At 41.2% G+C, this 27,606-nt stretch overlaps 1 protein-coding gene across 1 annotated transcript in view; it reads left to right on the forward strand.

Moving 5' to 3' along the window:
- LOC126473384 (protein ecdysoneless) overlaps positions 1-27,606 on the forward strand; it is an 81,890-nt gene that overhangs the window by 33,254 nt on the left and 21,030 nt on the right. The window contains exons 5-7 of the mRNA XM_050100392.1: positions 3,288-3,429; positions 5,551-5,730; positions 9,276-9,404. Coding sequence (XP_049956349.1) covers positions 3,288-3,429; positions 5,551-5,730; positions 9,276-9,404 — 451 coding nt within the window. The remainder of the gene's footprint in view (positions 1-3,287; positions 3,430-5,550; positions 5,731-9,275; positions 9,405-27,606) is intronic.

A 27,606-nucleotide genomic window follows, 5' to 3' on the forward strand; every position in this document is an offset into this window, starting at 1 on the left:
AAACATCCTGTCCCTCATGTTCTTTGACGAGGTTTAAGAAAAGTCTCTGTTGCTACTCATAATTACATTTAACATGTGTGTGTGTGTGTGTGTGTGTGTGTGTGTGTGTGAGTGTGTGTGTGTGTGTGTGTGTGTGTGTGTGTGTGTGTGTGTGCAAAGATTCCTTTTAATGTTAAAATGTTGGCATCATGGTCTGAAAGGCCATCCAACTTTTCCTAGTAATGAAGAAAGAATAAAAATGTAGTCTGTAGTTGTACTGCTCCCCTGCAACTCTGGTTGGAAAGGATATACTCTGCAGCAGATCATATGAATTTAGAGAGCTCCCAATATTCTTTTCCTTGCACAGTCACATATAAAATTAACATTAAAGTCACTACATACAACTAATTTTGAGTACTTTTTATAAAGTGAATGATGAACTCTCCCCAGATTGAACAGAAATGTCCTGAAATCATTTAGGGGTTCCATAAATAAGTACAATTGAAAAGTTTAGTTTCACTAAATTCCACTGCTCTTGCACAATGTTCAGTGACCTGTTCTGCACATTACTCTGATACGTCAGTAGATTCAAATGTAGCTAATTCCATTTTTCATGTACATGGCCACTCCATCCCCATTCTCGTTGTTTATGAGATGCTGCCTTCCTTCTTAACATATACATACAAACAAGAGTAAAAACCAGTTACTTTTGCTTTGTAGTCCTTTGTTGAAAAAGACTGAAGGAAATAGGCATTTACACAAATATATTGTCTAGAACTAACCTTAATATACTTGGGCTAAACAAGTCTAGATCCATTATTATTTCTAAATACAAATATTACAGATTTTTTAAATGTAACAATCGAAATTATGTGTTACTTCTGCTGACTAGGTAAAGACAAAACTGTCACCTTTGTATCATCTGCTAACACTTGTATAACAACTATCGGGAAAGAGGTATATTAAAGTGACAAATCATAAGCTTCTAGAATTGTTTTATTTGGTAGAGTCTAAAGATAAAATACAGAAAAGGAAAAAGTGCAGAAAATAGGTAAAAGCAGAAAAGTTCTATGGAAGACAGTTTGAATCCAACTGAGATACACTAAAGGTATAACAATTGTAAGAGAATATCCACTGTGAAAAATCTTTGCTGCCAAGGATGTCAGTTAAGAGAATAGGAATGAAATCTTGCACAGAATAGGTGTAGTGACCATCTTATAATTTTTTTTTTAAATTAAGATATTAAAGCTTCAAGTTACACAAATGGTATCATTTCCAGTTCTACTCATTACCAAGTCATCATCAGATGAGTTGAATTGTTTGTTGTTGTGGTCTTCAGTCCTGAGACTGGTTTGATGCAGCTCTCCCTGCTACTCTATCCTGTGCAAGCTTTTTCATCTCCCAGTACCTACTGCAACCTACATCCTTCTGAATCTGCTTAGTGTATTCATCTCTTGGTCTCCCTCTACGATTTTTACCCTCCACGCTGCCCTCCAATACTAAATTGCTGATCCCTTGATGCCTCAGAACATGTCCTACCAACCGATCCCTTCTTCTGGTCAAGTTGTGCCACAAACTTCTCTTCTCCCCAATCCTATTCAATACTTCCTCATTAGTTACGTGATCTACCCATCTAATCTTCAGCATTCTTCTGTAGCACCACATTTCGAAAGCTTCTATTCTCTTCTTGTCCAAACTGGTTATCGTCCATGTTTCACTTCCATACATGGCTACACTCCATACGAATACTTTCAGAAATGACTTCCTGACACTTAAATCAATACTGGATGTTAACAAATTTCTCTTCTTCAGTTCTTGAGTTGAATATGTTACTATATAACTCTTCAAATGCCATAAGGTAGCTACTGTGAACAATCTCTACAAGAATACTAGAAATCATATTACTCTGCTAGGTACTTCCCTGTGCCATTCAGCGCACTCCTTGTGGAACACTTATTTGTTACAACTGTTTACATGGTGTGATGCCATTCATAAATGGGGAAACTGTACCAAGATGACTCATTTGAACTCAAGTTCAGCATTCTGTACTGACATTACATCCATATGGTTTCAGTAACAACTGCCAGAGGCAAAGAATGCTTATTGTGAAGATGTAGTGGCTTGTTGGCAAACACTATTGCATACTTTTTCCTTCTCAATTTGACATGCTATTTGTAAAATTCACAGCAGTTTGTAATTTGTGTGCTTCCACCCCTGCTGTCTGTGATCCGTGTCCCAAAGTTATAATGTCTTGTTGGAATTTTGTCATGTCTGATGCACTTTATTGAGCACCACATTCACGAAGCCCGCCCGGCTAGCCACACAGTCTAACGCACTGCTTCCTAAACGGGAAGGCTTGCTGGCTCCCGGCACAAATCCGCCCGGCAGATTAGTGTCGAGGTCCGGTATGCCGGCTAGCCTGTAGATGGTTTTTGAGGTGGTTTTCCATCTGCCACGGAGAATGCGGGCTGGTTCCCCTTATTCCACCTCAGTTACACTATGTCGGCGATTGCTGCGCAAACACTGTCTCCATGTACGTGTACACCATAATTACTCTACCATGTAAACATTGGAGTTATACTCATCTGGTTTGAGACGTTCCCCTGGGGTAGTTCCTCTGTGGGCCAAACCGCACAATAACCCTGGTTCAGTGTGGGGCAGCAGTGAGGTAGGTGGACTGCTGTGGCCTGTTATGGGGTTGTGAACCACTGAGGGCTATGGTGGGACAAAGCCTCTCCGTCGTTTCTAGGTCCCCAGTTCAATACACAGTACACCACATTCACGAACATTAGTGGCAAGTTAAATTTGTGTTTCAGTTTTAACAGTGGAAAGATGAAACTTGGAAGCAGGCCATGAGGTGTGCATTGTTTCTGCTGTCTAGTTTTATGTCATGGTCTGGCACGCAATTTTAACTAGTCATACATATTTGTTGCTCCACTGAAGAGTAAAATGTCATCTCACCATTTAGAATTTTTTCTAAGTTTTATCTACCTTCTTGCTATAAAAGGAAAAATGCAAGATGTCAACTCATGATATTTCACAAATTTATTTTTTTGTGCTCCTGTCATATTTTTTCAATAAGTTAATACATGTTTACATCTTTATATGAAGATTATCCATTTATGAGTTTGTTCAGTCTTAATGTGTGTTCAACAACCTACTTTTTAATTGTCTCACTGTACCTATTTTACTCAAAGCTAATGTACATACTGAGAATACTACTTTTAAATTTAGTTGTTGTCATAGAGTGAAAATAAGAGTAGTTACTGATGGTTGTGACACTGGCCATTTCTATTCTTTTGTTACAGATACCCAGGAAAAATTACAGAGCTCCTTCACAGGACTACAGCATATATTCCAGTCAGAGTAGCAGCCTTGTTGAAAGAGAAACCTAACCTTATTGCACCTGCAATTTTAGCTTTCTGTAACAGGGATCCCATTGATTTGAAGGTAACATTCAGACACTCTATCACAGTGCTATAACAATATGTTCATTTGCCTTAAATCTTGTACGCAAATGACATTTGAAATGTGGTACAGTGCATTGGCATTTTAAGCATTTTATCTCTGTTCGTTATGTGGCAAAATGGTACACAGTTTTTCTGACTATTCTTTCTGTATATTAAGTACATAAGGGGTTAAAGACTCAAGATGTTTCTCTATTATGAGTGTTGATTATGCTTCTCTCTGCCATTCGATTTATATTCTACTTTGTATTACTCAAGATGTTTCTCTATCATGAGTGTTGATTATGCTTCTCTCTGCCATTCGATTTATATTCTGCGTCTTTGTATTACTCTAGACTTCTTCCTGTAGAATTTGGCAGCAAATTACTTTATAGGTACATTCCTTCCATGTTACCTCACTAAAGCAGGATGTTCTAACACTGCCCCTTGGGACATGGGCACGTGCTAGCTTGCCCCCAAACAGGCACAGGTAGACAGGCTACACACCAGGTGGCTCAATTGGACAAATTAATGCAGCGCCATCTGTTGATTGATTATGAAGCCACAGAAGTCAATGTTTTGTTTCAGCAAGCATATGACTGCGGATATAGGTTAACAACAGAGGCTTGGAAAATGGTTGTTCTGCCAATTGCGAAGTTTATGCAGTAATTCAATTTTTCTGTGCCAAAACTCATCAGGTGTTGTGCCTAGTTTATGTGCCTGTAGTAATGAGTCAAGATAAAATTACACAATGGTATGGAGACTTTAAAAGTGACTGATGAAGTTGTACAACAAGTGGACCAAAAACTGTGATTTGCCCTGTGACTGATAATTGGTCCTTTGGTTGTTGAATTTCCTCATATTGGGCATGCCACTAATTACACTGCTGTAATGTAAAAGCTCAGATCTCACAAACTATATGCCTTGTGAGTACCAAAAATGCTTTTTGATGAGCACAAAGGGCAAAGAATGTCAACTGTACCAGCCTTTTTTGACCGTGGCCAACAATTTGATGATGATTTTGTTTTCTCACACCTAGTGGCCATTCCCTTGCTTTGTACTTGAAACAATAACTTGATAGGTAACGTGTATGGATGGCAAGGAAATAAGACTGCTGTTGTCAGCTGGTCAAATTCCAAGGCAGATAACTATGCAGAGGGGTTAAAGAAGCAAGTGCAGCAATACAAAAGAGAGTAGTCATTGTGTGGGAGACTGAAGAATGTTTGTCAGAAACTAAAACTGGCAATAAAAGCTTTTGTTATTGAATGGCCCAATCTTTTCTCATACACCTCTTTTCTCGCATTGACAGTAATGCAGAGACCTGTGAAGAAACAGATGGTCTCTGAGGTCAATGACAGCAGAATTCACAAAGTGAATGGCAAACCAAAAACATGTCCAGGTCATAGCAAAGTTGCGTTGAGAATATACAAACAGTCCAGGAAGCAATCCAAATCCAAAATTGTAATACAGGCAATGTCAAAACTCTGGTAATCAACGGCTACACTTAAGGCTTCAAACTATCGAGAGACTGACCGGCAAGTGTGTGCTGCAGTACTTACTGGCAGATTGAAATGTCACTGGATGACTCCATGTGACATTCTTGCAGCAGTGGCAGCACCCCACGCAGGAGCAATCTGTGGCCGATGTATGTAGTCTGAGTATCTCTGACCAGCCTGAAAATGTTTGCAACTTTTATGTTTAGCTTGCAGGAGAGGAGATTATACCATTGTCCTAATATTGCAAAAAATTGGTTGAATTAGTGCAGGCTGTTCCCACAATGTCAGGAAACAGTAGCATGTTGTGTCAAGTATCATTGATTCTGTGGCCACAATCTTTCTGTGCCAGGATATTTCCCTAACTCTGTGCCAGATGCCCAAAAGTTGTTAGGTATTTTAACCTGACTATAGTGGAAGGGCACTGATAGCATCACTGTTCTAGGCATGTAAACAAACAACTGTAATTATCATACATTGCTGAAACTTATAAGAATGAATTACATTAAATGCTCCTGTTACTTCTGTTTCATCTAAGTGAAATAATATACCTGAAACCAGTCATTATCAACTCATTATAAATTATATGCTCGTATGTTACCTGAATTCAGTTGCATACTCTCCATTTTCAGGCTTGCCGTGTTATGCGATACTTCCCTCCTGAGAACCGTGTAATGACAAGTGTGGTAATGACCCGGTGCCTGTATGCCATGCTTGTGCACCAACAGTACCAGCCTGATCGAAGGACAGGTTGGAATCTCCCAGCCCCCAGTAGCCCTGAATACAAGTCTCATTCACTTGGAATGAAGATTGTAAGTAACCTACAATAAAATAATGTATTTCTTGTAAGCAAATAACAAAAGCAGAGTAGACATAAATTAAATTTGGTTTGTAGTGGTTACCTTGTCAAACTTATTACAGTATCGTTATATATAAAAACAAAGATGAGGTGACTTACCGAACGAAAGCGCTGGCAGGTCGATAAGTCACCTCATCTTTGTTTTTATATATAATTTTTCCCACGTGGAATGTTTCCCTCTATTATATTGACATTATTACAGTATCGATATGAATATAATAGAGGGAAACATTCCACGTGGGAAAAATATATCTAAAAACAAAGATGATGTAACTTACCAAAAGCAAGCGTTGGTCTGTTGATAGAGACACAAACACACACACAAAATTCGAGCTTTCGCAACCCACGGTTGCTTCATCAGGAAAGAGGGAAAGAGAGGGAAAGACGAAAGGATGTGGGTTTTAAGGGAAAGGGTAAGGAGTCATTCCAATCCCGGGAGCGGAAAGACTTACCTTAGGGGAAAAAAGGACAGGTACACACTCTCGCTCGTGCACGCGCGCGCGCCCACACACACACACACACACACACACACACACACACACACACATATCCATCTGCACATATACAGACACAAGCGGCCATATGTCTTTCCTGATGAAGCAACCGTGGGTTGCGAAAGCTTGAATTGTGTGTGTGTGTGTGTTTGTGTCTCTATCAACATACCAACGCTTTCGTTTGGTAAGTTACATCATCTTTGTTTTTAGATATATTATTACAGTATTGAGTTTACAAGAACTAATATATTTTTCTCCATCACTATCACCATCATCATCATCGTCGTCGTCATCATTGACATCAGTATTCTTCTTCTTCTTTTATTATTATTATTATTTCTTTTCTTTCTCAGACGTTATGTCTGGTTAAAAATGGAAAGTGACGCGGATCTTGATCAAGCGGGACTTCCTTTTAACTGTACGGTATATGTTACATTGCATTTAGGAACTTTCGGGTAATTGAACAAGTATCAATAATTACAAATTTCTGTAGTTGTATATATAAGTTTGGATAGCTGTATTGCGTTGATGTACTGGTGGATATTGTGTGGCATGCCTCCTGTAGTTGATAGTACAATCGGTATAATGTCAACTTTATTATTATTATTATTATTATTATTATTGAGGAGGAGGATGATGGCAAGTTCTTGGGTTTCCAGCCATGTGGCAATGTTGTTATTGCAAAGTTTCAATGAGTGTCGTATCATTTCCTTTCCAACAAAGTGTCAAGCTATTGCTGAAGTTCCAAAATTAATACTGATGCAGTGGCCAACCCTCCAACTGCCCAAGGGATGTCAGGATCTGGTGCAGTTGATGGGCAGGAAGAGGGTTGGGGGTTACAACATTGGGCTGGGAGTGGGCTGGAGGCTACTCTCAAATCTCTGCTTAGGCTTTCTTGATCCATTTTGCATACCGAGCCACTGCTGGATGTGTGCTTGTTGCCTAGCTGATGACCTGCATCTCTGTTGACAAGATTCTCGCAGATCCTAATTTCTGTGGGTTCCTTTGTAATGCTTTCTCAGTAGCCACTTGCTCCACACAGAAACTTGATGTTCATAGAGTCAAATGCATTTTCTTAATTGAACCTGTGCTCCGCCGCTGCTGATTAATACGCGTGTCTCAGATGTTCACATCTGATGTGTTCCTTGTAGTATTTCAAGCTACAGTCCTACATTACCCAATGTATTAGTGGCCACATTCACATGGGTTGGTATGTATCCCTGATAATTTTCAGAGGGTCCTTTGTAAAGTCAGGAATATCTTTTGTCTTGGCCAGTGAATGAAAGATGATTTTGATGTTGCATTTTCCAAGGAACATCGTGATCTTGGCTGAGAATGGCTGCACGTAAGGAAGAAAAGTGAATATCATGTTTCTTTCCTTGTTTTCCCCATTTGCTGCATCTTTTCTTTCTCCTGACAGTGGGATGGGGGTTTGAAGTGTCATTATCTTATAAGTAAGTTACACTCATGCTATGTTGTTGAAGGCCTCTTGAAGGCTCCTTCCAGTGTCACAGAAAAAAGTGTATAGTTCCATTTAATGTGCTGTATGTTATCACTTACTTCTCAATCTGAAATCGGAATCATAGCTGTTTGTTCATTGTCCATTCTTAATCATCCTGTCGTATGTATGTTCAGTGGTCCATGGGTTGGAGTGACTTTAACTTTCTTTCAGTAGCTGCTTGCTGCTACTATGCACAGACCATTCCTCCCCCCCCCCCCCCCCCTGCCCCCCCTCCCCTACTTTTGTATATCTTTTTCCTGATGAGGGAATTTTGAAAACTCCAAAAAAATACAGAGTTTCAGTTTGCTTATGTGTGGCGTTCATGCTCCACTTGTTCCTATTTTGATAGCTAATGAGTGGTTGCTCATCTTCTGTAGGAAACATATGGTTTTTATTGTAACGATTTGATCATTAGCAAAAATTTAAGGTAAATTTTTATTTCGTTCATCATCTATCACTAGACATGTTTCACTTTGTTACACTTAAGCATCTTCAGAGCTGCTGAAATGCAATAAGTATTATAATTTGCTGCAGAAAAGCTAAATATGCCTAGTGATAATACAGAAACAAAGCTGCTCTATATAAACTTATTTTTAACCAAGTCATTGCAAGGAGTGACCTGCAGATAATAATGGTCACACATTACTGAATTTTAGTTCCTTATTTCATTATTATTATTATTATTGTTGTTATTATTCACCATTTTTAAATATATGTAACACGTTGCACGAAAGAAACTTCTTTTGGTGTTTTTGTTATTAGTATTTATTTTAAAAGTAGTAAATTCCTGTAACTTGTCAGGTTTTCCAAGCATTGCAGCTGAAATATTATTTATCTTATGTTGAGGAATGCCACATGTCTCATTGGTACAATGCTTCGATGCTGTTACATTCAATACTTCAATGATACTGCATTGTCATTGTCATATGCTGACATATTTACTGTTGCATTTTCACTAATATAGGTTTTACTCATTTTTAAATAACAGAGTTTCTGTCATAATTTATACAGGCCAGTGTTGTTACTGTATAACCATCAAAAAGCAATATCAAGAATTAATACGGTGTAGTACATCTGTTTTTGTAATGTCATGGTATCTCGCAGTTCTGTGGTATTGTGGTGATCCTAATTGTTATTAAGGTGGATCTTTATACATGTATTATGAAAGCCACACACACACACACACACACACACACACACACTCTCTCTCTCTCTCTCTCTCTCTCTCTCTCTCTCTCTCTCTCTCTCTCTCTCTCCTGTGCCCTACATGGTGCTGGGTGGACACACAATGCTGAGCATCTAGCCAGTGCCATGGAGGGACATAGGTGGTGTGCATGCGTGTTTGTGTACGTACTCAAGATCGCTTTTCAGTGAGTTGTCTCCTTTAATCCAAAACTATTTGCATTCTGCCAGAACTTTCCTATAGATTATACTTAACATTCTGTGCTTTTTCAATTATTTTTCAAAATATTTCTCATGTGTGAGCATAATTATTTGTTTTAGGCTTGTGGAGTTGAGATACTTGCTTCTCAGGCCAAGCCACCGAGTGTACCTGACACAAGTGGAGAAATGTTCAGTGGCCGAAGTTGGCATACATTTGTTGAAAGTCTGAGGAACCATGGCTATTTTCAGGTATTTTGCCTTCAGTTTTAAAATAGTTCATGCCCTAATTTAGTATCAAATATTTGTTGTGCATAAAAATAACTTTTCCTTGTAGATGAATAACAACTATAAGTGTGCAGGAATTAGAAAATTATTGACCTGAGGGAGATCTACTAGTCTTTTCCATAAGGTGGGAAGAGAGTTTCCAATCTTACATCTGTCATTGGTATTGCACTGATGGTTAGGTTATCATATCTCCCATGGAGTTACTATAATTGTAAAATCAGACAGTTTAAAATTCAGAATGCAATAACTACAATATGAAAAGTATAGATTGCTACTCACCACATAGAAGAGGTATTTAGTGGCAGACAGGAACATCGAATAGGGATTGATAGGTATTCAGTGTAATATACATTTTTCCAATTAGAAACGTTTCACTTTGTTAAATGTTAACAAAAAATTGAAGAGAAATAAAACAGTAACACCACAAATACTGACAATTGAAAATTATGGTAATGGGCAAAGAAAAACAAACATAATATAATAGCTAGTTACACCACCATGAATGTTATTTTTATTTGAACTATAGGCTTATCTCAGCTATAAAGCCATCATCAGGTTATCTGTAATAGAAAATCTTATAAATTTTGGTACATTTGTTGTAGTACATGTGAGTTACTTATGAATAATATGATTTTATGTACATTTTCTAGTCCTGACTTCCATGCAGTATTGTTGTTTCTGTTGCTGTCTATTTGTTAATGATTATATTTTATGTTAATGTAGCAATAGCAATTAGTTTTGTAGTATGTCTTGACACTTCTTGTAATAGTGGTCAGAATTATATCTTAGTCTGTAGTTGACATTTATTAACAGCATTCATGACAGATGATTACTGATTTTGTGATTTCTGTTGCTGACTATTTCTTTACTGATTATATTCTTTCATTGTTCTTCTGCTAGTAACCTGTTGTTTGTTATGTCTTGATGTTTTATTAATAATGGTCAGAAATAAACTTACTTTCCGGTTGAAATTTTATGAGAGCAATTATGTCAGATGATCAGCGATATTGTATGGTTACATCTGCTTATTGACAGTTCTAGCAGCAATGTGATTGGGTTATATTGAATGGATATCTGTGGTGTTGTGTTATTTAAGATAAATTTTGTCTCTGGTTATATTATAGTTTATCCAAGATCTTTGTGGATAATGACAGTAAAAATTTTCGATAAAATGTGTATATTATAGATCAGCTCATGCATCGAGGATTAAATGCGGATAATCTCATCTGTGTAAATATATCTCAGTATATCTCTGTATTCATCTACATGCAACACCAAAAGGACTGATAATGAATATATTGCAGGAAATTGAGATATATTTACACACTTGAAATTATTCACATCTAATTATTAATGAACAAACCGACCTACAATATAAACACTTTATCAAAAACTTAACTTGCATTATCCACCAAGATCTCGGATAAACCGTAATTCAACCAGAGACTAAATTTATCTTAAATAACACAACACCACGGATATCCATTCAATATAACCCAATCACATTGCTGGTAGAATTTTCAACAAGCAGATGTAACCATACAATATTGTTGATCATCTAAAATAATTGCTGTCACAAAGTTTCGACTGGGAAGAAAGTTTATTTCTGACCATGATTAATGAAATCTCAGAACATAACGTACAGTAGATTACAACTAGAATAACAACAAAAGAATGAAATCAGTAAACAAATAGACAGCAACAGAAATAAAGAATCACTGATCATTTCTCACAACTGCTGTCACTAAATGTCAACAGCAGACTAAGATTTATTTCTGACCACTGCAGAAAGAAAAGTGTCAGAACATACAACAGAACTGATTACTATTGCTACATTAACATAAAATATAATCAATAGCAAATAGACAGTAACCGAAACAATGATATTGCATAGAATTCAGGACTAGAAAATTTATGTAAAATCATATTATTCATAAATAACACACTTGCACTACAACAAACGTACAAAAATTTATAAGATGTTCCTTTACATATAAGTTAATGATGGCTATGTAACTGGTACAGGACTATAGTCAAATAAAAGTAATAATCGTAGCAGCATAACTGGGTATATAAGTGTATTATGTCCTTGAAAGACATTTATTATGCAGCAGTGCCAGAAGATTACAAAAACAAACAATAAATGCCAAAGAAATAAGTTGTTATCATTTTATACCTGAATCAAAGTAACAGGGTGTTTGACAGTTGAGCATGGAAGGGGTGAATGTTGCTAGTTGTCTGCACAGACAATGTCACTTCTGTGACAACAGACAGGCATTTCCATTGCAGGTATATTCACATGCAACCCATTTTAATGTGCAGTAATGGGTTTGCTTAGCATGATGGTAAGTCTTATCACTTTCTTGCGCATTTTCTCAGCTAGTAAAGAACATTCTGTTTCATAAAATAAACATGACACACAGAGAAACAATGAAAATGTATCGCAGGTGTTATGTTACGAGCTGCAAGTGTTGTCTGTAGCTGACATGGCAACTGGCACATGAGGTAGCAGAGCAATGTGACAAGAGGGGAACAAAATAGAAGGTGTGACCAGCTGATTGGTTGTTGCTGTGGTAGCGGTTATGTAAACAACTAGCTTTCAGTTGGTTTCCTATTTTGACTGAGCTACAGTCAAATGTACACTGAAAGCAAAGTTTTACATTACTGTACATTATACAAGGTGTTTCAGTATAGAATTAACAGCTTTACCATTGCATATAAATTTTTTGTGACAACTCACAGAGCTGATTCTGGTGTTACTTTCTAGCAAAATACAAGTTTGAAATCAGGAAGTGGCATACTGTCAAGTCTCACTACTGTTTGCAAAAGCTCAGTTTTGTGAGTGGTAACTGAGACTCCCTCGAAATAGTGGAAGGCAGCCATCAGTTGTGAATTATTTTGTGTTAGTTACTTAAACAGTTTCAGAACTTCTGTTTATTGACAGAATGTATAGTTGCGACTTAGTATAGACTCCAAACTGTTGCATGAAAATGCACTTATATAGCAGACTGTAACTGTACTGCACTGTATTGTGCTGTCAGTTCTTCACTCAAACTGTTCATGTTTACTTTCTTATGAATTCTCATAGTGTATCATTTTTCACAGGGTGCAGTCATGTGACAGTACTGTTGTTTGTGATTTGCTCTTTCCACCCCCAGGTGCTACCTTTGCACTGCTTATAACAGCCGTATCATTTGCTACCTGTGTGATGCAGCCTTATATATTAGACACTATTTAATTAGTCTTATGGTTAATTTATGACCAGTAAATTAATGAATCAGAGAATTGCATAATTCAGTATATTGCATCATAATTAATGAGAAAACCTTTCCAGTTAGTCAGGAGATTCTAGTGATACAGGCACTAGTCCACCATCAGCTTTTGCCATATCTACACGTCCACACAAAACATGAACAAAATCAAACTCATTAACCGTCTGTATTAATGCTAACCCAAAAAACAGAAAATGCCGTTTGTCATCAATACATTCCACATCACTCCATACAGAGCTTTGAAGTTTGCTGTCTGCCTGCATGCTAATATTTGCAACATCAGCAGCGGTATCCATTTGATAGCCACTAGTGGATAAAGGCCTTCTCTAGACCTCACCACATATCACAGTCTACAGCTATTTATTTACATTCGCCTTTCTCCTGCATTTTTTCTAACACCATCTACTCACCCTCCATATGGGCATTGTCTCGGTCTTTTCGTATCAGCTGGTATTTGGAATACAACAAAGAATTTCCATTGTCCACCTACTGTCCATTTGCCTAGTTATATGTTCTGCCCATGCCCATTTTATTTTCATTATGGTCATAATTACTATTTAAACAATTATTGTAAAATGTATGTTCTATATTAACTATGCTGCAGTCCAATTCAGATTTTCAACAACATCATTTAATCCAAAAAGTGATAATTGCTAATCAGAAACATTAAAATATATAAAACACCACATTTGAAATTTGCCTACAAATGCAGGTGAATTACATACATAGTTCAATTCTTAAATTCCATGCATATTTTTGTATTTAAGAGGTGTAATCTCCCATTTCGGTAACTAAAGTGTAGATTTGCATAGTCTGTTGCACAGTCTCATTTCTTTTCATTGGCCTGCTACAGAGCTCAGTAAAGCATCAGCCTGGATTGATAGCATGTCAGGAAAGTTAGTGAGCTATGTATTTACCTTTCTGTGTGGGCTTTTATAGTTATCCATCCTAGTAGTATGGACAGGACATGTGCATGCTACGTGGGACACAAGAAGAGGTGCCTGCAGTTAGCGGTCAGTGGAAGCTTTTGGCCATGGTTAGCAGCCTTCAGGCTATTGTGTCAATGTGTGGTTATGGCGAAGAATTTGGTGTGTCACCTCAGGTGTTGCTTTTTGCGCTTACAGGCTCAGCTGCTGAGGCACCTTGCAGTGTGCCGAGGCAGTGCATCAACCCTCACCGCAGGGTGAGTGGCAGGTGGTAATGTGTTCATGTTGCGTGAGACGGAGACTCAGTGTGGAGACTGGCCGTTCGGACTGCCCATCCGCCCTGTGGGAGGATATGTGGCTGCTCCTTCAGCAGGCACAAAGGGAGGGGGGGGGGGGGTGTTACTTGTTGCTAGAGAAATGGAGTGGTGTTGGGAGGCAGAAATTGGATCTTGACAATTTGGAATTCATCAAGAAGGTGATCTTGTAGGACTGGAGAATGGACAGGATCATTGTCCATAACAAGAAAGACATGGAGTGGAGGATTCATCTTCAGCAAATAATTTTTCAGCAAAGAACCAAACACTTCGTTGATCTAACCACAAAAAAGATCACATGTCACCCAAGCCTTCTTATTGGACCTCCACATCACATTTAACCTGCTCTTCTGGAATTTAACTTCTTGAAGGCTCTTGGTGTTTCTGAGTGGTAAACAAGCAGCAATTTGATTTTCAAACTGCCACTTGCATTGGCACATAATAGCAGTGTGAGATGGTCTTCCATTGGCTTGTGACCGGGCAATGCATTCTCCTCTGCTATTGTAAAGGTTCACCTCAGCATCTTTTTCAAGAATAGACCTATCTTGTCACAATTAAAATCCCGTTGCGGCAGATAACCCTCAGAATCTATGAGCGTCTTGAAGTTGCTGACGAAGTTCTATGCTGACTTTGTATTAGAGCTGACAGCTTCACCATGCTTCTAAATGCTGTGGATGCTGGTTCTTCTCTTATATTTCTCAAACCACCCACGGCTTCCCTTAAACACTTCTTTGGTCGCTGATCATCCTGGTGTCTTCTTAACAAAGTTTGCAAAAATCATTCTCACCTTCTCACAAATGAAGTTCTCATTAATAGTGTTGCCTTGCAATTGCTTTTCATTTATCCACATAAGGAACAACCTGTCGACATTGTTCAGAATACAAAACTTTTGTTCAAATACTCTTGTAGCAATATGCTGCGATGTGGACCTGGCCATCAAAATAGTCTGCTAAACTGTTGGTCAGCTGCTCATAAGGGACAGCATGGGGTTTCTACCTCAGGATGCAACTGCTGCACTAAGCAATAAGTGTCGTGACCCACATAGGCAAGAAAAAATGCACGATGCTGGCCAATGTTAATGATTCTGTGGACAAGGAAATGTTGTTCCAAGCGATCTATATAATTACTCCACAGTTCAATAGACTTTTCAAATGGCGGTAACGCGGCAGTTGCAGCCAACGCCGGCACCCCCTGGAGGAACACTAGTCAAAGTCTGTAGACACTGAATCAGAAGTTCAGTTGTGTTTTGCATACGATCCAACAGCTCAAGGATGCGAGCCGATGGCGCATCTAAACCCGGAATACCTTCAGCCATGTCAGCAAACAATGGAGCATTGCAGGAATTCGAACAAACTCTTCGCAAATGCTAAATCTATGGAGCAAGAACCAACTTTTTTTTATTAAGGAAACTACAATAAACCACAAACAGTAACACACTATTCAAAACAAAACAAAAAAACAAAAATGTTCCCTTCTGGGGATCAAGCAATTAACAACTAATCCTATAATCAGAGTTCCCTTCGACTCTATACCTGTACAACCATTCCATGTCAAAGTCTGCTGTTAGTTCCCCTGCGGGTCGTGGGGTTAGAATAGGCCTGAGGTATTCCTGCCTGTCATACGAGGCAACTAAAAGGAGTTTCACACGTTTCAGCCTTTATGTGATGGTCCCCTGTAGGGTTTGACCTCCATTCTTCAAAATTTTCCTGAAGAGCGAGCCAATTGGGGAAAGGTGCCTTACAAGGTGCATCATGTCCATCGTGCATTAAGATCTTTAGCTCACCTTCTTGTCGTTGCATTGCAGTCCTGTTCATTCTCCATCTCTTGGGCAAGGACACCTTCCTGGGTGCATTTCCCACCATGCATTGTGCAGTGTTGATTTCTGTGTTGACGATGACCATGGACTTCTTTGCACCTGTTATCCAGCACGGTAGTCAGTCGGTTGTGGTGGGGCCGCCATGTACTCGGGTCGCCATGTACCCTGTTGGTTGTAGCCCCCTGACCACACAGGGATCGCTCTGCTGATGCCTGCGCTGTTAAATCCCATGTATGCCAAGGGGTAAATGCCCATCCCCCTGGGGCATCGGGACTCCTGGCAATGGCCATCCTGCCAAGTGGCCTTTGCTGCAGCTGGGTGGCGCCCATGGGGAGGGCCCATGGTTGGAGTGAGTGGCATCAGGGTGGATGACACGTGATGAAGCGTAGTCCATCATCTCTTGCTGGTGGTGAAACACCAACAGTCTCTAAGCGATCACAAGCTCAATTCAACGCACAGAAGTACGACCCGAAATTGTTTTTCTCCCTGGCCGCACCATGGGAGGAACGTGAGGCTGAGGATGGCAGCGGATCTTATTTGCTCCAGTACCTTGTATGTACGAGAGCAGATGGAGAATCTTTCATGACGATGAAACCTCAATTTTTTGTTGAGCATTTAGAGGACAAGTTCGGGGAGGTGGAGGGCTTGTCCAAAATGAGATCTGGGTCTGTCTTGATCAAAACAGCATCCTCTGCCCAGTCAAGGGAATTGCTCGCTTGTGACAAGCTGGGGGATGTTTCTGTAACCATCACGTCCCATAAGAGCTTAAATATGATCCAGGGTATCATATTTCACAGTGACCTTCTTTTGCAGTCGGATGATGAGCCGCGCGCCAATTTAGAGCAGCGAGGTGTACATTTCGTCCGGCGTGTCCGCCGGGGTCCGGAGCTCGCCTGACTGCAGGATTCTCCAGAAAGAAAGGAAAATACGGAGCACAAGACCCTGGACAGACTGACTTACACTGAGGCTAAGAGAAAATTTGAACACCTGCATCCTGTGTGTGTGACATCGTCTTACACCGCCGCCACTACAACAGTTCTGGCACCATCAGCTCTGCAAACTCAGGTCACCTTTCAGAGCCAGAAGACAAAGCCCTCTTGATGGTGGGGGTCATTGCCCTCCCTGTTGTTCCTGCACCACCTACTTCGGGAGCAACACCCCCCCCCCCCCTCCCCTCCCCCCCCACCACCACCCCCCCAACCATCGTGGACGTCCATCCCCACTTCTAAGCTGGAGAAGCATAAGTCTTCTTCAGCTTCTCTCACTAGGAAGGGGTCCCTCGGGTCACTCCTGTCCCAGATTTCTTCTAGTGGGAAAGAAGACACCCACCAGTGGCTGAAGAGCCCAAAAGCATCTGGTCGTAGGGCTTCACACTCATCCTCAGTCCTGGAGACTGAGCCAGTGAAGTCCTCCCAGCCAGGTAAACCCAAGGAGCAGTGACAAGAGTATCCAAAAAGAAAACCCCTAAGATCAATGATACTGCGGTGGCACCCACACCACCGCTAACTACAAGCTCTGTGGCTGAGGATGGGGTGGAGATTTTGGCATCCGCGGAGGACCTATATCTCGCCAGACACTCAGACACAATGGATATAGACTGCTCAGGCAATAAATCGGTGGCAGCAGGTGACTCTGAGACATAAACTGCCTCATTGAATGTTCCATGCCTTCCCAGTCTCACGATGTCATCCTCCAGTGGAATTGCCGCGATTTTTTCCACCGCTTGGCTGAGCTACGGCAACTGTTAAGCTTTACACCTGCTTTCTGCATTGCCCCCCAGGAAACCTGGTTCCTGGCAATGCAGACCCCTGTCCTCTGTGGCTATAAGGGCTACTGCAGGAACCGTAGCAACTATAATCGAGTGTCAAGTGGAGTTTTCATTTATGTCCTAAACTCAGTCTGTAGTGAACCTGTGCCCCTTCAAACCCCTCTTGAAGCTGTGCCTGTCAGGATAAGGACAACGCGGGAAATAACTGTCTGCAATGTATATCTTCCTCCAGATGGTGCAGTATACCTGAATGTATTAACTGGACTGATTGACCAACTCCCTAAACCTTTCCTACTTCTGGGAGATTTTAATGCCCATAACCCCTTGTGGGGTGGTACCATGCTTACTGGCCAAGGCAGAGATGTTGAAACTTTACTGTCGCAATTCGACCTCTGCCTCTTAAATACTGGGACCGCCACGCATTTCAGTGTTGCTCTTGGTAGTTACTCGGCCATTGATTTATCAATTTGCAGCCCAGGACTTCTCCCTCTATCCACTGGAGAGCACATGATGACCTGTGTGGTAGTGACCAATTCCCCATCTTCCTGTCACTGCCCTGGGGTCAGGCCCATAGATGCCTGCCCAGATGGGCTTTAAACAAGGCGGACTGGGAAACTTTCACCTCTGCTGTCGCTGTTGAATTACCCCCACATGGTAACATCTGTTTGATGGTTGAGTAGTAACTACAACAATCGTTTCTGTGGCAAAAAACACGATCCCTCGCTCTTTAGGGTGCCCCCGGCGAAAGGCAGTCCCTTGGTGGTCTCTGGAAGTCGCTGAAGTAATTAAGGAGCGTCGGAGAGCTATACAGTGGCATAAGCGGCAACCCTTCCCTGGAGCACCTCATAGCCTTTAAACAGCTCCGTGCCCGTGTTCGCTACCTTATCAAACAACGGAAGAAGGAGTGTTGGGAGAGATATGTCTCCACCATTGGGTGCCACACGTCACCTTCCCAAGTCTGGGCAAAGATCAAACGTCTTTTCGGGTACCAGGTGCCCAACAGTTGTCCCTGGTGTTACCATAAATGACGATTTATGCACTGACGCAAACACGACCGCCGAGCACTTTGCTCAAGCCTCTACATCGGAGAATTACCCCCCAGTCTTTCGCACACTCAAACAGCGGCTGGAAGGGAACGTCCTCTCATTCACTACAGTGAATCCTACTGCAGCGAATCCTATAACGCCCCATTTACAGATTGGGAGCTCCTCAGTGCCCTTGCACATTGCCCCGACACAGCTCCTGGGCGAGATCGAACCCACAGTCAGATCATTAAACATCTCTCATCTGACTACAAGCGACATCTCCTCATCATCTTCAATCGAATCTCGTGTGATGGCATCTTTCCATCGCAATGACGGGAGAGCACCATCATTCCTGTGCTCAAACCCAGTAAAAATCCACTTGATGTGTATAGCTATCGGCCCATCAGCCTCACCAACATTCTTTGTAGGCTGCTGGAATGTATGGTATGTTGGCGGTTGGATTGGGTTCTGGAGTCACGTGGCTTGCTGACTCCACATCTGAGCGGCTTCCGCCAGGGTCGCTCTACCACTGATAATCTTGTGTCCATCGAGATGGCAACACCTGATTGCCGTGTTTTTTGACTTACGTAAAGTATACGACACGACTTGGCGACATCATATCCTTGCCACATTGTATGAGTGGGGTCTCTGGGGACCACTCCCGATTTTTGTCCGAAACTTCCTGTCGCTCTGTACTTTCCGTATCCAAGTCAGTGACTCCCATAGTTCCATCCATATCCAGGAGAATGGAGTCCAGCAGGGCTCTGTATTGAGTGTGTCTCTATTTTTAGTGGCCATTAATGGTCTAGCAGCAGCTGTTAAGGCCTCTGTCTCACCTTCTCTGTATGCAGATGACTTCTGCATTTCGTACTGCTGCTCCAGTACTGTTATTGCTGAGTGGCGCCTCCAGCGAGCCATCCACAAGGTGCAGTCATGGGCTCTAGCCCACGGCTTCCTTTTTTCAACCACAAAGTCGTGTGTCATGCACTTCTGTCGGCGTCGTACTGTTCATCCAGAACCCGCACTTTACCTTAATGATGATCCATTCACTATAGAGGAGACTTATCAATTCCTAGGACTGGTTTTCAACACTCGATTGACTTGGCTCCCTCATCTTCGTCAGCTTAAGCAGAAGTGCTGGCAGCATCTCAATGCCCTCCACTGCCTGAGCAACACCGATTGGAGTGCAGATTGCTGTACGTTGCTGCAGCTCTACAGAGCCTTTGTCCAATCCCGAATTGACTATGGAAGTGTGGTTTATGGTTCGGCAGTGCATTCAGCATTGCATTTACTCGACCCTGTGCCCCACTGTGGCGTTTGATTAGCGACAGGAGCTTTTAGGATGAGTCCAGTGACCAGCATACTGGTGGAGGCTGGTGTCCCTCCACTGCAGATCAGACGTGCGCAACTGCTCGCCAGTTACGCAGCACAGAGTTTCCCTGAGCATCAGAGTTACCGTCCTTTTCCCGCCCGCACCAGTCCCATCTCCCGCATCGGTGGCCCAGATGCTCCGAACTGGAGTCATTCCCTTTACCACCTCTACTTGCAGACCATTCACGTACGCCTCCTTGGTGTACACCTCAGCCGCAGCTTCTTCTGGAACTTTTGCATGGCCCTAAGGACTCCATCCCTCCCCATGAACCATGGACCTTGCCGTTGGTGGGGAGGCTTGCGTGCCTCAGCGATACAGATGGCCGTACCGTAGGTGCAACCACAACGGAGGGGTATCTGTTGAGAGGGCAGGTAAATGGATAGGTTAAAGTTCGATATAGTGGGAATTAGTGAAGTTCGGTGGCAGGAGGAACAAGACTTTTGGTCAGGTGACTACAGGGTTATAAACACAAAATCAAATAGGGGTAATGCAGGAGTAGGTTTGATAATGAATAAAAAAAATAGGGAGTGCGGGTAAGCTACTACAAACAGCATAGTGAACGCATTATTGTGGCCAAGACAGACACGAAGCCCACGCCTACTACAGTAGTACAAGTTTATATGCCAACTAGCTCTGCAGATGATGAAGAAATTGAAGAAATGTATGATGAGATAAAAGAAATTATTCAGGTAGTGAAGGGAGACGAAAATTTAATAGTCATGGGTGACTGGAATTCGAGAGTAGGAAAAGGGAGAGAAGGAAACATAGTAGGTGAATATGGGTGGGGCTAAGAAATGGAAGAGGAAGCCGCCTGGTAGAGTTTTGCACAGAGCATAACTTAATCATAGCTAACACTTGGTTCAAGAATCATGAAATAAGGTTGTATACATGGAAGAATCCTGGAGATACTAGAAGGTTTCAGATACATTATACAATGGTAAGACAGAGATTTAGGAACCTGGTTTTAAATTGTAAGACATTTCCAGGGGCAGATGTGGACTCTGACCACAATCTATTGGTTATGAACTGTAGGTTAAAACTGAAGAAACTGCAAAAAGCTGGGAATTTAAGGAGATGGGACCTGGATAAACTGAAAGAACGAGAGGTTGTAGAGAGTTTCAGGGAGAGCATAGGGGAACAATTGACAGGAATGGGGGAAAGAAATACAGTAGAAGAAGAATGGGTTGCTCTGATGGATGAAGTAGTGAAGGCAGCAGAGGATCAAGTAGGTAAAAAGACGAGGGCTAGTAGAACTCCTTGGGTAACAGGAGAAATATTGAACTTAATTGATGAAAGGAGAAAATATAAAAATCCAGTAAATGAAGCAGGCAAAAAGGAATACAGACGTCTCAAAAATGAGATCGACGGGAAGTGCAAAATGGCTAAGCAGGCATGGCTAGAGGTCAAATGTAAGGATGTAGAGGGTCATCTCACTAGGGGTAATATAGATACTGCCTACAGGAAAATTAAAGAGACCTTTGGAGAAAAGAGAGCCACTTGTATGAATATCAAGAACTTAGATGGAAACCCAGTTCTAAGCAAAGAAGGGAAAGCGGAAAGGTGGAAGGAGTATATAGAGGGTCTATACAAGGGCGATGTACTTGAGGACAATATTATGGAAATGGAAGAGGTTGTAGATGAAGATGAAATGGGAGATACGATACTGCGTGAAGAGTTTGACAGAGCACTGAAAGACCAGAGTCGAAACAAGGCCCCGGGAGTAGACAACATTCCATTTGAACTACTGATGGCCTTGGGAGAGCCAGTCCTGACAAAACTCTACCATCTGGTGAGCAAGATGTATGGCACAGGCGAAATACCCTCAGACTTCAAGAAGAATATAATAATTCCAATCCCAAAGAAATCAGGTGTTGACAGATGTGAAAATTACCCAACTATCAGTTTAATAAGTCACAGCTGCAAAATACTAACGCGAATTCTTTACAGACGAATGGAAAAACTGGTAGAAGCCGACCTCGGGGAAGATCAGTTTAGATTCCGTAGAAATATTGGAACACGTGAGGCAATACTGACCTTAAGACTTATCTTAGAAGAAAGATTAAGGAAAGGCAAACCTACATTTCTAGCATTTGTAGACTTAGAGAAAGCTTTTGACAATGTTGACTGGAATACTCTCTTTCAAATTCTAAAGGTGGCAGGGGTAAAATACAGGGAGCGAAAAGCTATTTACAATTTGTACAGAAACCAGATGGCAGTTGTAAGAGTCGAGGGACATGAAAGGGAAGCAGTGGTTGGGAAGGGAGTGAGACAGGGTTGTAGCCTCTCCCCGATGTTATTCAATCTGTATACTGAGCAAGCAGTAAAGGAAACAAAAGAAAAATTCGGAGTAGTTATTAAAATCCATGGAGAAGTAATAAAAACTTTGAGGATTGCCGATGACATTGTAGTTCTATCAGAGACAGCAAAGGACTTGAAAGAGCAGTTGAACAGAATGGACAGCGTCTTGAAAGGATGATGTAAGATGAACATCAAAAGCAAAACGAGGATAATGGAATGTAGTCGAATTAAGTCGGGTGATGCTGAGGGAATTAGATTAGGAAATGAGACACTTAAAGTAGTAAAGGAGTTTTGCTATTTGGAGAGCAAAATAACTGATGATGGTCGAAGTAGAGAGGATATAAAATGTAGACTGGTAATAGCAAGGAAAGCATTTCTGAAGGAGAGAAATTTGTTAACATCGAGTATACATTTAAGTGCCAGGAAGTCATTTCTGAAAGTATTTGTATGGAGTGTAGCCATGTATGGAAGTGAAACATGGATGATAAATAGTTTGGACAAGAAGAGAATAGAAGCTTTCAAAATGTGGTGTTACAGAAGAATGCTGAAGATTAGATAGGTAGATCACATAACTATTGATGAAGTATTGAATAGAATTGGGGAGAAGAGGAGTATGTGGCACAACTTGACAAAAAGAAGGAACCGGTTAGTACGACATGTTCTGAGGCATCAAGGGATCACAAATTTAGCATTGGAGGGCAGCGTGGAGGGTAAAAATCGTAGAGGGAGACCAAGAGATGAATACACTGAGCAGATTCAGAAGGATATGGGTTGCAGTAAGTACTGGGGGATGAAGAAGCTTGCACAGGATAGGGTAGCATGGAGAGCTGTATCAAACCAGTCTCAGGTGTGAAGACCACAACAGCAACAAAGGACTTCATTAACCCCGCCGCTCTCCACTGTCACTTCCTCTCAATTCTTGACGTGTTCCGGGGCTCTGAAGTGGTTTACACCGATGGCTCAATGGCTGATGGTCAGGTAGGCTTCACATATGTTCATGGAAGACATATTGAGCAGCACTCCTTGCCAGTTGGCTGCAGTGTTTTCACTGCAGAGCTGGCAGCCATATCTCGTGCTCTTGAGTATATCTGCTCATGCCCTGGTGAGTAATTTCTCCTGTGTACTAACTCATTGAGACTATGTATGTGTGGAAGTCTTCCATGCAGGCCTCTCGCAGGGAACCAGTTGTCTTCTGCCGGCTCCGCATTGGCCATATGTGGCTAATGCATGGTTACCTACTCTATCGCGAGGACCCACCTCAGTTTCGCTATGGCTCCCAAATGACAGTCATCCACCTCTTGCTGGACTGCCCACTTTTAGCCGCTTTGCGGCAGACTTTTAACTTTCCCAGCACCCTGCCTTCGGTGTTGGGTGACAATGCCTCCACAGCAGCTTTAGTTACATGTTTTATCTGTGAGAGTGGGTTTTATACTTCTATGTAGGTTTTAGCGCATTTCCTTTCTCCCTCTGTGTCCTCCACGGTAGTGCTTTTAGGGTGGAGGTTTTAATATGTTGTAGAGTGGCTGGCTTTCCCTTTTTATTCTTGTGGTTGGCTAGCCACTGTAATCTACTCTCATGTTTTACTCTCTTCTGTTTCTAACGTCTCTGTTGTTTTGTTGTCCCCTTTTGTTCCTTTTAGTGTTCGTTGCCTTCCCTTTGTTCTTGTGGCTTTTCCTTTCTTTCCGTTTTGTGTTATATGTTTCGTCTGTTTTATTCTCACACTTGTGGCATTGTTTTATTAGGAACAAGGGACCAATGACCTCATAGTTTGGTCCCTTCTTCCACCTTTAAATCAACCAACCAATCTGCTGTTAGCAGCTGGTAGATAGCCTAACACAACGAAAGCAACATCTCACAATCATTGCAGAAGCAAAGATGGTCGACGTGGCACACTGCTGGGCCGGCCAGTCTCCTCTGCACTCGATGAGTTGAGAACTGCCTGCTGAACAGCTGGGTGCCCGCTTGTCTAGCCTGGGCAGAAGGATATGTCCGGGACTATTTGCACACACGTGAACACCAGGAAATAGTTCATTGATCATTGTGCCCCCTTTCTCTGCTGCTGGTTGATGCCCTCTGATGGACGTTGGCCATACATATGTGTATGTTGTCAACTGTGATACTTGCTTGTAAACGCTCTTGCATTGGTCAGGCTTCACAACGGGGTCGGCAACCCGCATCGCTAGTCTGTCTGCAAAGCTGCCACTGCCGTAGACATCTGTGATGACTGCAGCACAAGACTTGCCAGTCTTTACCAATTCAAATCGCCACTGGAAAGGAGAAACTCTTCCGTTACAAATTGGCACACATCATAATTACCAACATGAACCAGCACCTGCAGTTGGCTGCACATCTGGGATGATAAAACCACCACAATGCACTGTAACTGCTCAGTGATTGACACTCACTTTTCCCGTACCTTCAGCTGCCTCACTTTGGTGGGACCATCCTCATTTGGCACTGTAGTCATGATGACCTTATGCCACGTGACATCCTACTTTATGGGCTTGACTGGGAGACACCTGGCAACATGCTCCCGCAATTCCATTCACTTCCACCTAGTAGTTAATATGTTATATTACTTTATCTATCTGTTTCTAAGTGAAACTTTGCTTCTGTCCTCCTTTACGCAACTTTCTGTGGTTTGCCAGCTCTACCTGTGAACTCAAGAATCATATAGATTTTGTTGTTGGCAGCAGATACAGTCAGCCTGGTAATGTGCGCTTGTAACTAGCTGCAATGTCACCAGTCAGTAACCCACATGGGCAGGCCCTCACTCAAGCTACTGGGAAAGTATCCTGTGTTAAATGTGGCTCATATTTTCAAGAATTCTTTGTCATTTTCAAGACACTTTAGTTTTCATGTGGTACTTTTTTCACAGAATATTAGTTGTGAAATTGTGAACTGATGTAAGTAAAAATATAAATACTTTACTAAAATTTTGTTTGCAAGAGGGGGCATCATGTCCTCCCTTGGATCCACTCCTATGTCAGACAGCATTTCAGCACTGTCTAGAAAATATGGTCATATGGTGGTGGATATTGACAATAAAGAAACCCATGAACAAATTATTCGAATCCACATGGTAATTCGTTAAACTGTATATTCACAAAAATAACTGAAAACTATTGAGGCTGATGAAGAAATAAACATGCAGCCATGAAATTATTTGCAGTTCTGTCATTTTATATTATTTATATCCCTAGATGATACTAAAGACTCATTTATACCTGTGTACCTGATGCCTAGTCACGTGGGCCTGTGTTTGCCTCACACATGACAAGAGGCACACATGTAGGTGCAGCACTTTTTATCAACATGAGTGCATGCATGGTTCTATTCACACCTAGGTAGACTCATGCACGCTGCCACAGTAATCAAAGTTTTTGCTTTGCTAGCAACAATTGTCGCTACAGCCTGTATATTCTGAGACAAAGAGGAAACCAAAGAAATAAGTGCAAATACTGGGATGTTCCATTTTGCGTAATTGTGCACGGCTGTGCTACAGTTCAAGATATCTACTGCACAGAAATCTGTCATCATCCCAGAAGTTTTCCAGACTTTGGTGAAATCCTAGGAGAGCTACATATAGTTTATGATCACTTTATATTTCTTTCTGTGGAAAACAAACATTTATTTGATACTTAACATTCACAGTCAGTAATCCAGCAATATTGAGTTCCTGAATATGCAACACAATAGAGGTGTGTAGAATAGAATCACTGAAAGTTTACATATACAACAGTTAAATGCCATCAGTGTGTGTGGGGCGGGGGCTTAGTTCGTCAAAAGCATTAATTAGATTTGGATTTGTTTATCGTCAGCCTCCAAACTCTAGAGAAGAGTGTCTAGGCATCACACACAATTTTGAATTGAGGCGGAATTTCAAGCACTGTCTGTGGACTTTATATGGCCGATGTGTGGTTCTGCACCCACACAACAGGAAAACAGCTATTTCGATTATAAGTATGATTTCAGTGTTCTTTTATTTTCTCTCATTGATGCAAACTATTTACGAATCAAAGTGGTTTATAAACCAAGGATGACATCATTAAATTAATTGTGCCTGAATCACTCCTCTTTTAAGGTTTGCCTTTGTTGTTTCCAAGTTATACTTATTTGTGAGTAAGTGTTAACAGTCTTTTCGTTTCACTTTGTCTTCATAGTCTGTTGAATTAAAAAACCGCAAACAAGGAAATCGGTGATAATACTCTTCAGGTTCCATGTGTTTCTTCTTAAAGCACTCAGCCAAAGTGCTAACGCAAGGATAAATTTCAATGTGTGCAAAAAACCTAATCTTTTAGAACTGCAGGCAGCCACATAACAGTTACATGTGCCTCCCCAACTGACATGGAGAGACTCCAGTGCTTGCGCGTGGCATCCAATGCATGCGAAACAGAGGCAGGCGTTACTTCGCACCATTGCATCTCCCCTTTGCCTCTACATGCAATGGTCACATGCATTTAATGTGCACAGAAAGCAGAACAGGTGTATACACAAATTAAGACTCTTCATTTCTTCATCCATTTTTTCCATGTTGATTAGTGTTTGATGGCAGAAAAAAATCAGAAAGTATGTCATTAACAGTCCCTTTTAATCTTTTCAGCACCCATTTCTCTTAAAATAAATTGCTTCCCAAAGTAGATACATGTGACAACTCCTGCTAGGTACTGAACCCAAGTCATGAGAAAGCTTGGGGCATGGAGCTTTCTTGATTTTTCCCAACCGAATTTCTTGTGTTGATCCTCTAGCATAATTTGAACTGGTATTAAAGTAACATTTACTTCAAAAAATGCACCTATTGCTGCTGCTGCTGCTGCTGTTGTTGTTGTTGTTGTTGTTGTTGTTGGGGTCTTCAGTCCTGAGACTGGTTCGATGCAGCTGTCCACCTATTGCTAGGGACAGGAAAATTTCACGAAAACAATAACACAAAAAATAATGAGAAACAGTCAGTTTCACAGTGACATAATGCAAAATTGGCAATTTTTATGAAATATTGTGAAAGTTATGTTCCCACATAACAAATGTTATAAATCTGAGAACAGTAGTTTGCCAGTATTCATAACTGATAGTTATTGAATGCTGAAATTGCGTTTTGATTTCCTCAAGGCTGTGATTCATGTATAATCTTAAAATGATACTTCATTTTCCATGTATGGTGTGATGCCGAAAATAGCTACAAAATTGGCAAAAAATAGCTCTGAAATTGGCAGTAAAACAGCAAAATTGATAAAAAAAAATATTGAATCTGGCAACAAAAGGTAACACCGAATGTGGCAAAAAAAAAAAAAAAGGTTACATCGAATCTGGAAAAAATGGGGTGGGGTTACACTGAATCTGGCAAGAAAAGAGTAACACCAAAAGTGGCAAAAAATAAG

This window comes from Schistocerca serialis, chromosome 4 (genome assembly GCF_023864345.2).
Source record: "Schistocerca serialis cubense isolate TAMUIC-IGC-003099 chromosome 4, iqSchSeri2.2, whole genome shotgun sequence".
NCBI lineage: Eukaryota > Metazoa > Arthropoda > Insecta > Orthoptera > Acrididae > Schistocerca > Schistocerca serialis.